The sequence below is a fragment of the Sphaeramia orbicularis genome, chromosome 1 (assembly GCF_902148855.1).
Source record: "Sphaeramia orbicularis chromosome 1, fSphaOr1.1, whole genome shotgun sequence".
In the NCBI taxonomy this organism is placed as follows: domain Eukaryota; kingdom Metazoa; phylum Chordata; class Actinopteri; order Kurtiformes; family Apogonidae; genus Sphaeramia; species Sphaeramia orbicularis.
Genome location: NC_043957.1, coordinates 49,902,415 through 49,914,735, shown reverse-complemented (window position 1 = coordinate 49,914,735; position 12,321 = coordinate 49,902,415). Strand labels below are relative to the sequence as shown.

Sequence of the window (12,321 nt, the reverse complement as noted above, 5' to 3'; positions counted from 1 at the left end):
ACATTTTAAAATAATATATGGTTAGGAGAATATATGGCCAAACATTGACCATTTCATGGTCATCATATGGAGAAATATGACTGGAAACATTTCTCTCCCACTGCTATACCACAAACAGGCCCAGTCTTGCTCTCACTCTTGTTCTTTCTCTCACATACACACAGGCACCACACACATTCAGCATGTTACAAAATGCATGGTGGCCTATTTATTATTGGAGGGGTACTCCAACTGACAAACAAATACCTAGAAATGAAGTCATCTGGCCAGGACATGTTTACACAAACACTGCTGAGGGATTTTATAGCTGATGTTTCCCTGTAAGCCTTTACTGCTCTCCCTAACAGTTCCTCTTTTCTCTCTCTATGTTCCCAAACACACAGTTGATCAAAACACAGTGCTATACCCGACCACAAAAACCACCATATTCTAAAACAAACCTCTTTCTGAGAGAGCTTAAGGATCCAGATGTCGCAGCAGTATGGAAGGGGAGGACCACCAGACTTGATAACGTGCTGAGGTCAGACACGTTAGCTACCCCATTTACTCCCCCTGTCACCCGCTCTCCACCCTCCCTGTAACAAGATCCTAATAATGAAGCCAAAGTGTATTAGGAGTCAGGACTCAAACACCACAGGGTCCACACAGACTAAACAAGTCCAGTTGATGATGGAAAGAATTGTTCTTTGGGAGAAATGCGTCCAGCAACCATGCCAGAAAACATAAATATGGTGGTGCAAGTCACCAGGGCCCCTTTGCAACATCTGTGGTGTAATTAATTGTGCTAATGCCTGGGTGGCACTGTCGTCACCCAGGAATAATCAGCTGTGGATATGTTTCTATTACAGTCCTCAGGCATGCAAGTTTTCTGTGAGTCCGTTTCTTTTACTTTATCTGTCTGTATTAATCAAATCTTACACAGGCCAAAGTAACGTTATTCATTCAAGTCATTGTATGAACATTCAGCAAGTTTGAAGTTGAACATGACAGACTGAAAACCCAAGCAAATCTTAGCTGTGCATAACTGCACTTTTTCATACTTTCTTTAAAACTGCTGACATAGGCTGATTGTCTGCAGTGAGTTCTTTGTTTCCATATCAATATATCAGGCACAAGAGCAATACATCCTTTTTGTACCGTGTAGAATAAATTCATTGCCTATGTGCGTATTTTTCCCTGAGTGATGACTGTTCTTCACATGTACTTGGTTTTGCACAAACAGTTTATAGATTCATCACTATCACAATGATTTCTAATACTGTGATGCATATGGTAAGGATTATGACACAAAGACACACACTTTTGAAATATGAAAATGCACTCAAGCGCATGTTCCCCACACATTCCAGTCGTTTAAGATCAGCCAATTAAGGCCTAGAGTGCATTGCACCACCCGAGGTAAAGTGGATGTGTGTGTGTTGAAGTGTTATTGAACATCGTCAACATTGTGACAAATAAAATGTTTGCTATCGAATATGTATGTGTATGAATATTCGTACATGTGGTGTAATAAAATGAGTGCAGGCCAATTAACCTGACGACAGGTGCCGCATGTGTTTTCACACTCTCAGCTGATTAAATCCTACCGTCAAATGTTGTGAAAGTAAGTAATACACTTAACTTCTCAAGGTGGACACAGCAAGCAAGTCAGTGGTGCTGCTGCCACTTATTTACATTAACATTTTCAAATACTAGGCTCATACCTGTTAAGATAAGTGATACTGTGACCCGTTAAAAAGGCATTAAGGTTACATTATACATATTTTTTTATGTCTACTATTGTAGGAAGGATTGCACTCACTTAAATAGTTCCACCACAGGTATCAGGTAAAACTCAAATCTTATACCTCACCCTTCGTGTGTGAAGTCTAAAATAATAGCTGATTGAAAGCAGATTACTGCAGCTGTTTTGCATCAGCAACACATTCTCCATGATAGATTACACAATCAAATACCTGATACAGTACACAAACTAACATCAGCATAGCATTACATGATATTATGAGCTCAGCAAAGCTGGCAACTTGACCAAATCTGACACATTAGACCTTCGCAATATTGCATTGCAAGCAAATACCTGTATATTGCATTAGAACACTTCCTGATTAACTAGTTTACTACATGTTGCCAGAGTAGGCTGTTACTAAGTGTTATAATGTTACAACCTAATCAGTAATAAGGTACTGTCGTTACTCTGTCCTTTGTTTCACTCATTATTTTTCACTAGCTTTAGATTAAGACTGTAACTTACCAAATCATGATGCTTTGTCCTAGTTTATGTACCTTTATGTTTTATGTATTGATTAATATTGGCTATTTTCAGCCATCGGTCGCTATAGTGTTCAAAGACCAATTCACACAAAAGACAATACAGTAATAAACACTAGTGTGTGGCAATAATTGGCCACATAGGATGTAAACATCACTTTCTGGAACAATATTCGGGTTAATTTGGCTTGACTTCACACCATATCTTACATATAGCTGGTACAGTGGGCCATTGGTATAGGTGTATCAAATGTGTGAGGGGATGAGTGTGTGTCTAAATAAAAAAAGCTTAAACAGAATACTGTGTAAAAAAGACATCAGTCCTGTGAAATGTGATTAACTACAGATGCACGTTTGCATGAGAGTGGGTTGCATGAATGTCAGTTCTTATATATCATATCATCCTAGCTTCCCCATAAAACTGAACACACAGGGAAATCAGGATGGACGATGAGCTAGTTTGCAGATTCCCATCAAATAGCATGTGCAAATAACTGAGGGAACACCTATTACACCAAGATCTAACTACCTGCCAATAAAATCTACGCCTCAAAGAAAATAGCTTACACAAATATAAAAGAAAAGAACACTTCCCCCAAAGGACCAGAACGGCAGATCTTTGATTGTACCTTTTGGGGTCCACCAGTTTGTAGAGTCTCCCACTGTGTGACTGTGCCATGCTTTTACTGCTCGCCAGTACGTAGACTTCACCTGAATAAAGAGACAGTCACATGGAAAATTCCCATTAACATAATTTCCTTTAATACACAGCATATGTCCTAAAGATTATGTTTTATGCCATCCACGAAATCCACATTCTAAAATGAAGACAGAATATCACAGATGAGCACACAAGAGGACAATAAGAGAGCATATGATGAGATGAGGATAATGAATGTAGCTAAAGCTTCTGCTGCACTTGCCAAAAGACTTTAAGAAAGAGTTTAATGGGACAATTGGATACTCATGACTGGGAACCAGGCGGATAATTTAATGAGAAACAAGCCCGCAAGAAAATTCCATAAGGGGACAAATTGTAAGCATGTGTCTGTGGGGCCCGTCGTTTGGGACACACTCCCTCCCCCTCTGCACTTCTTGCACCACTTGATCAAATGCAGGAATCTTTAAATATCTCTTTAAATAATAACTCCAAGTCCTGGCAAGAGCCATGACGGACATTTCTGATGCTGGGTGAGTGATCCACATCATGCTTTCAGTTTAATCAGAAGCCCCGCCACTGACAGTTAATAATTCTGTAAATGTTTGTTGGGGGTCCAACTGGTAATATTGTTCTGTATCGTATTATTCTGCTAACCTCAGCTCACCCAAACTTATCTACACGCTACAGACCCTCAGGCTGCATGCTTAACATTGGCATGTAGGTGGTAAAAAAGGGTATCAGTGATATTATAATTACGTCAATGACAATTCATCAAGAAGGAAATACATAATATTTCATATACTGTTGGGAATATGCAACAGAGGTATTAGTTTTTCTGTGGTTTTGAGTACCACTTACTGTTGGTTATGTGTTTAAATTATCTTTATGCATCATTCTGCTGAACACAGATTGTGTCAGGTAACCAAATTTAACCACATTTTAAAAACAATGACTCCAAGCCATGATTTTTTTCCATATTTGGTGTTATATCATCCATTTAATGTCAGGAATTGTTCAAGGGCTCATTTTGTAGGATCTCAGAGTAAATAATTTGTCACTCGTGTTGATTGTAGTGAATCTAAACAACAAAATGGATCAAAGAAAAGAAAGATAAAAATGATAAATAATATACAAGGAGAGTTTTAAGTGTTTTGGGTTGGAATCACTGCCCCACTGACCCAATTCATCCTCTCCGAAACCCAAAATATGTCCAACAAGTGTAGAGCCACAGGATCCAGCTGAGCCCAGACACAGAGCTTTCTCCTGCCACTGGTCATCACTTGCAGATGCTGACAATGATGACTTCTGAAGAATCCTCAGGTTACTAGAAGGAGAAAAATATAGAAGGTGAATTAGTCAGTAACAGAAACCTTTGCTTTGTCACTTTGGGTAACACAAAAAAGGAACAGTAATTGTGAATTGGTCACAGCTTCTTGAGTCGTGACTTTCATCACTCCAGATGTCTCCTGACTCCAGTTGGCTATTGCTTGAATTTGTGTGGTGGATAATAATCAGATCTTTTCTCTCTTCTGATCTGGCCTTTATCTCTGGAGATGAAGTCATGAGAATCAAATGATCAGAATGCACATACGATGCTAATGTCAACAAACAAGCAGATGATTTAGTGGCTTTTCTGCCCTGTTAGTGCTGAAACTTATTATCATAATGGATGTCTGTGCTTTAATTAGTTGAAGCTTCTGTTACTGAAGCCTGAAGAGGCATGTTATTTATTATAGTTCAGTTATTTGAACAATTAGGCATTAAAAATCTTTAAATCAAGTTCATTATGAAAAGTTTTCAGTTGTGAATCTTCTCTATGTTTGGATAAAATCAAGATTTTATTTTTGGTCATTGCACCCAGCCCTAGTCCCACATGTTGTTATTTAAGACCTCAGCTTTTAATTTCAAAAACAAACATCATGCCGGAGCCTTACTTAGCCACAACAATATGCTCCAAACTTGTAATGGGGCACAGAATTAACCCGACCACACACTGTTTTAAATGCAATGCCAACTTCTGATAGCACACCCCCCCTCACCCACTATTTATTTCCTTGTTTACCCAAGCATCAATGTTTGACATCAGCAAAGTAGGATGAATTACAAACCAAAGAAAAGTGTGAATAGCATAGGGCAGGATGCCTAATCTCACTTTACACTGAATGGGCTGAGCCTAGTAGTGACAGTAACTTAAAACGTGTTTTCCCTCATGTAGCTGGACTTTTGTGTTTACTTTGGCACATGCCAATGCAAGGGACATGTTTTTCAGTGTGAGAAGAGAAGGAAGAGTCATGTTTGTCTCAGTAAGACTGAAGATGTTTCTGATAACTGAAAAATCAACTGTATTTCTGTGCCAGAGCATGAAACCACCATTTGTGTTCAAAATATAGGAGGGCTCAGTTTTCCGGCATCAAATATGCAGGGAGTGAACTCAAGATGTCAAAGAAAGGGCTAATGTTTTTTTGCTCTTACCCATTTTTATCTCCAAAGACATAACTGCCATAGAGTCTTCGAGACTGGCATCCCCTATAGATAAAGCCTCCTACAGGTGGTGCTCCTCCACTGGACTGCAAGTTATAGACTGAAGGCTCATTTTCTGTAATTATATGAAAAGACACAGATATAAAGATATATCTGCTGCATGTATGTATCATAAGCACAAGACAATTTCAGTTCAGTGACATATGTTATGATTAATATATTAATCTGCCCATTTACTTTACATTAAATAAAACTAAAGTGTTTTGCTTATTTGAGGAAAATGATGTATCCAATAGTCCATTAAACCAAAGTGATTGACCGGTCAATTTTCATAATTGCAACCATTTAAATGTCGGGTAAGTGGTTACAGTTAATCGGGAATCGAGCTAGGTTAAAGGTGGTCCTGTGACAAGAAGCACTGTTTTGTAATGGAGTGAGAGATCAAGGCTGACACAACACTGTAGCAACGATAAGCAGTGGAAAGTAGTTTAGCACAAAGTCTGTGTGAGAGCAGTAGGTTAACCATTGTCAAGGAACTGCTGACACTGATTATTTTCTCAGTGAGAGAAACTCCCCTGAACTGTGTTTTCAATGATGCTAAACCATTATCTGGTTACAACCTAGCAGAAAGTTATTGTTGTTGACAGCTTTAAAGCTTACTAGTGAAAAAATCCCACACTAGTTATGGTTAGAAAATCCACACCCTAAAAGTGGCAATATGTCTTGATCACATCATTTTTACAATTGATGTTCACTATCTGTCAATTGACACTGGTATGTATCTCAATTTTTTGTGGGAACACACAAAGGATCAATATGAACAATGCTATATCTTTGAGATACAATTCCAATAAAAAAACAACAACAAATTTTCCATTTGTACCAACATGTATTGCACAATGATGACCCCGATCTAGTGAAGCATAGATATAAAGCGAGTGAGATGTAGTGATATGAAGATCAGTGAGAAATGTGGAGTGGTGAATGCAAAGGGTGAGCCAGAGGGAAGGAATATATTTTTCACATCAGACTCTCATTTCTCTTCCCTTGAGTTTTTTTCCTGCCAATTGGGATGATAAGAGTAAATGTAACCTGGGAAACTGTAATTTACCGTAATCTTTTCCCTTAGAAATCTCCAGTATTCTTCCTGATGTGGTGTTTTTACCGCTGGCATCTGTACAGAGTAACAAGAGGCTCCCATTGTCTGTCTGAAGTCGATCAACCGCACACCTGCACAATAAAGAATTGCAGAGGTGAATAAAGGAAAAAGCAAAGTCTAGATCAGGGGTGTCAAACATGCAGCCCACGGGCAAAAACTGGCCCGCCAAAGGTTCTAATCTGGACGATGGATGAATTTGCAAAGTGCAAAAATTACACTGAAGATATTAACAGTCAAGGGTGTCGAACTTGTTTCAGTTCAGGGGCCTCATACAGACCAATGTGATCTCAAGTAAAATAATATCGCATTATTACATTATCTCTATAAATAATGACAACGCCAAAATTTTCTCATTGTTTTAGTGTGAGAAAAGATCACATTAAATTATGAAAATATTTACATTAACAAACTATCCTTTAAGAGTAAAATGTGAATAACCTGAACAATTATGAACTTGAAATGTCTAAAGAATATTCTGCCTGTTACTAATGTTTAGTGCCTTTGTAGATCTGATCCGCATGCACAAATGTATAAATGTATAAATGATAAGTTGAGGCACATAATATTGTTAAAATTGCAGGTTATTCACATCATTTTTGTATGGATAGTTCGTAAATGTAAATATTATCTCAATTTAATGTAATTTTTTTTTGTGCTACAAAAAAGAGAAAAATTTGCAGTCGTCATTTTTAAAACATAAAAGCATAAAAAGCTGTACAATTAAAAACAGCAAATAAGAGCAATAAACCAATACCAAATATAACAATTTGCATTTGTATTTTATTCTTTTCTTTAGGTTTTATCTATTCTTCTGTATTTTTATTTATTTATTTATTTTTAATTTTTTTTTTATTTTATTTTTACAGTTGCTCTATGTCTTTTAATCTATTCTTGTATTTTACTTTGCTATTTTGGTTTTTATGTATTTTTCTGTACAGCACTTTGGTCCACTGTGGTTGTTTTGAAGTGCTTTACAAATAAAGTTGGACTGGATTGGATTATTTTTTAGGTTTTTGTGCCATTATTTTACTGGTTTGGCCCACTTAAGATCAAATTGGACTGACTGTGGCCCCTGGAAGAAAATGACTTTGACATCCCTGCACTAGATCAAAACATATTCAAAGACAAACACATAAGGAATCTGACATGATGTTAATAAGCACCTGAAATAGCTACAGTACACTCCAGAAAACAGGCACATTAAAACAGCATCTCACTGAACGCTACCTTCTAAAGAAGCTGCAATATGACAAAAACCTTCCTCAACTTCACAAACAAGTTTTACATTAGCTTGAGGTGGTTTGGGACATGAAAACACCCCTTTTAAATAAACTGTCACAGTGAAGATTTAACTCACATGCCCAAACAGCTGTTTCCACTTCTAGAGAAGAGGAATGAGGAGGAGCAGAAAGAGAAGAAGTAGCAGTAGTAACAGTTGTTGTTTGTGGTGTGAATATTTTCATGAAGTGCAAAAATAGTATGAAAAATATAGATTTGCATTATATGGCTTGTACAAGACTGTGCTGGACTGGTGCATTTGCTCCAGCCCAGGTGATTTGATTTTTTTTTTTTTTTTTTAGAAGGTATCATCAATGGATCACTGCCAAATCTCATCAAATATTTCACTCACCTGCCTGGGTCATGTAATCCATGAGCAAAAATTTCAGGTGGCTGGTTGGTGCTGTTGAAGTAGGGGTTGTTCAGCGGTATTGAATAAGGTGATGAACAGCAGTCTGTGTCCACATCTACCCTTAGGACAGACCCTGTGGAAATCACTGCATTCAAACACACAAAAACACCTTCACTACGGTAGGGGCTAGAAGTGTATTCAGTTCAGGGCAATAACAGCACTCAGTTTTCTATACACTGTCATGCTTTGATTTCTGAGCTCACCTGAGTCCGTCCATCTCCTCCATGTCATCCAGGGTGATCATGCCGTCTCCCAGAATGATGTGCAACAGACCGTCGGGGCCAAACAGCAGCTGGCCACCTAGGTGTTTCCTGTGCAGCTCTGCCACTTCCATCAGCACCCGCACTGTCCTGGTGTTCCACCTGGTTTGGGTTTTTTCTGAAGAAAAAGAGGAAGAAGAAAAAATGTTGCTTACTGTAACATAGTTTTCATATGAACACTCAAAAATGTAAGTTGTATTATAGTTCTGGGTAAGTAGTTTTGGATTGTCCCACACTTGGCCTGTGGACCGTGTCTTGAATGAAATCTCTGGAGAAACCACGATATACTTTTTGTAAACTTAGTGTAAAAAATGATTCTTTAAATGCGTACATGCGTAGATTTCCTCTAATTACTTGAAGCATAATTGGACTGGTAAAATGATACCGTGGCAGGGATAAGAAATGCTGACATGACATACAAACAAAATCCAACATTAATGAGTTGAAATAATCTGCTGTCTGGAGACATTGAGTCTAAATCTAAAGTATTATCTCATCATTGCAGAGGCAGTGGGTGGATCACTGAAGATGTAACACAGGCTTCGAAATGTTGCACAATTTCTACAGCAAGTGAGGATTTGGCTTCACAGTATCAGCAAGAGATATTTCATCTGTGTTATTTTTGGATTGGGTGTTTAAAATCCTGCAACTTTAAAAGTAGCTTGCCAAAGGAAAAAAATTACTCCTCTGAAACAACCTTTAAATATGCGCTCACTTCCACCTCAAATTAGGACTCCACATTGCAGTCACCAGGGCTGCACTCCAAGACAATAATTAAGATTAGCTCATTTAAAAATCAACAATACAACTGTGATTATGCCAAATTAAAAACTCTTAAACTATGCGTGACAGGAGATTGTTCTCTTAATCGCAGGTCGTTGAAAAGAGGAGTGTGAAGTCTCTGCAACAGCAAAAGGCAGGTGCTGCAAATGAACACTCATTACATTGACAACCGATACACACGTTGATTTACATTTCAAAATTCTAAATGAATTTTGTGGTGTCTTTGTGAGACTTTGAATAATATGAAAATGTGTCAGTCGCCTTACTTTACTGTAACAACGCTGATATTTGGAGTGTGGGTTTCGATTGACAAGTCTGCATGCCTGCTGGACATGTAGGTTCTGTTATTGAATAAAATTTATTTTCTTTTCTGGGCAGACATGTTAGCATCACTTAGCTAAAATAGATAATGTTGGCATTTACACGTTAGTGTTAGCTTCTTTTTAATTTACTGTTATCAAACACAAACAGTTCGAGTTAACTAAGCAGCTGTGGTTGTGGTTGTTTAACCTACTTTTCCTCGTCAGCAGTGTGGTAAAGCTTCAGTAAATTAGAGGTGGTTTTAGCATTAAGTTGCAGATTTCAACCATTGCCCCCTCATGCTTTCCCAGTTCAACTAAATATGGACCCACTTCCAAATATACAGTGAACGGGGCAGAAGAGCAGATCCTGAGCGGTGGCTGTGTCAATGCTTTTATTGCAGCTATGGTAATACTTCGTGAATGTTATATTGTTTAGCTGTACAGCCTCTATTTTGAACATGTGTTGTTTGCAGTGTAGAGTCTACATTAAGAGAAGATTTTATGCACACATTTCCTTATACCTCGAAACAGTGTATTCCACCACACGGAGAATGTGGTCGTGTGGTCCGATGGCCCAGCGCTCCTGGTTGGTGGTATAGGACACGTAGAGCTTGCCATTCTTCTTGTAATTGGGGTGGAATACCAGGCTAAGCAGGCCCCTTTCATCTCCACCCTGCAGTCGAATGAGAAACACCAAAGGTTGTTAGGAAAGTTAATAAAGTCCCTGCTCAGCTACCCCCTCAGTCATCTTCATCATCACCACATCAAGACCACAACATCCACACCCATCACCCCCTACTTTTAAATTCTTCAACTTCTCTAATCCCCCTTTCTTATTTATCCATTAAATTCCCTTTCATACCCTTGCTATTCTCCTATTCTCTCTTTTTCTCAAGCCTTGCCTGTTTCACTCACACCTTCACCAACCTCCCTAAATATACCATTAGCAAGCATTATTAAGCATTTGACTCTGGATAGAGCTGCACCTCCTCTACAATCCCCCTTTACCCAGCCTGCTTAGGAAGCCGGTTATGTGCGCTTGTCCTTGGGGTCGGGGTGCCCCTGTGACGCAGAGGCCCTCCAGGTGGCCCTCATTGGTGCAGGATTTGTGTGTGTGAATCTTCAGGGGATATCCGTGAAGCTAACGCTGAGTGGCTGAAAGAATTTTATTAGCTCACTCACGTTCATAGAGAGCACAAAAAGTGCAGAGTGCTTTAGTCCGTGCTTTTTGCTCCCTCTGTCCCCTCGCTCTTGGTTTACACAAAACCATGCAAAATTCAAGGCTGGGAGGAGAGGGGGAGGGAGGAAAGAGCAGAGTAAAGAGGAAAAAAGAAAACCTAAACAAGGAAGGAGCTGCCAACTCCCACTGTTCTTGGCAACATGTTTAGAAAAACACTAAATTGCTTGTGTAATATGTAAACCTTGGTCTCAACCGGAGGCACAGCTACCTCAGTTGTCACTACGCTGGTGGTCCCTCCCGTCCTAGTTAGCTGTAATAATCATCTATAGCCAGGTCGGCCCCCTTTCTCTTTCACTATTTCTTCTTGACAAAAGGAATTTAGCAGAATGCGGGGCTTAGGTTGTGAAGAAATGTATATAAAGGTGTCCTTTAGTGATTTTATTCCTCAAACCCTTCTTTATTCTCGTTTCTTTTTCGAACACTAAAAACGGTGGCACATCATAAAGAGAGGAAAGTGGTGGGTTCTGGATAGGTGTAGCGATGCCACAGGCCAAGCAACACACATCATAAAATGGTGTGTACTGGATCTTTAGTTGTGTTGCACTACGTTAGGGCCAGTCAAACCACAGCAATGACCACATGTGAATGCAAAAGAGATGACTCTGTGCAAAGGAAATGTACATGACCAGTACCAATGAGCAACAACAGAGACCCACATGATAATCCACTGGGGTTCTATCAATCTGAATATAAAGTGAAATGTTGTGAAAGCTGACAAATAAATCTCCACCAAGAAAGGCAAAGTTCCTTTACAAAAAATGTACGAGTACTACTAAATGTCAGATCACTGTAGTCAAATAAAAAGGGAGAAAAGGAGTTATGTGGGAGGGATGCAGTGCACTGTACAGCTGGATGTTAGTCGGAGCAAAGGTGACTGACTGCACTTTCTTTGCCAAAGAATGTCAAAAAGTTTCATCTTGGGAAGAAAATTCTCAAGCTCTTCTTGAAACGCTCGATCCATATGTTGGGATTTGGGGATGCAGTGACCCATATCCCTAAAATAAACTCACCGTAGGGAGTGGGTCAAAGACCACAATTCCGAAGAGGCCTAGATCCGGAGCCAAAGGGAGACCACCAAGATACACAGTGGTTAAATGGTCTGAAATATTAGCTCTCTAGTTAATGACTAGCTCCCTCAGCAGCAGGCAGAGCTGGCACCAGAGCCATAAGAAACAAACACTCCACAAGAAAGCCTTTCACTGCAGAGCCAATCTGAGGAGACACCTTGATTAAATGAAGACAAAGTGCCAACCTGTACTTCCTGAGCATTGATCATGGAGAAACACCTGCCAGAGCTGCAGTAGGTAAGATATACTTGGCATGGCTCAAAAACAAATACATTGTACAAATAAGCACATTTGGAGAATGTATAAACTGCAGGTTCCATATGATGACAGCTTTTTCAGGGCTTAGCTTCCATTGTAGATTGAAAAGCTGCCATTTGAAATTAAGAGGTTTTGTTCTGCTTTCTGTCAAC

The 12,321-nt window shown here is 39.1% G+C and overlaps 1 protein-coding gene across 1 annotated transcript in view; it reads right to left on the bottom strand.

Annotated features, from left to right (window-relative positions):
• The window catches only part of hhip (hedgehog interacting protein), a 38,616-nt gene that overhangs the window by 8,586 nt on the left and 17,709 nt on the right, over positions 1–12,321 (bottom strand). The window contains 9 exon segments of the mRNA XM_030148696.1: positions 2,898–2,979; positions 4,108–4,253; positions 5,402–5,525; positions 6,522–6,640; positions 8,200–8,336; positions 8,338–8,344; positions 8,463–8,614; positions 8,616–8,637; positions 10,126–10,277. Of these exon segments, the coding sequence (XP_030004556.1) occupies positions 2,898–2,979; positions 4,108–4,253; positions 5,402–5,525; positions 6,522–6,640; positions 8,200–8,336; positions 8,338–8,344; positions 8,463–8,614; positions 8,616–8,637; positions 10,126–10,277 (941 nt within the window).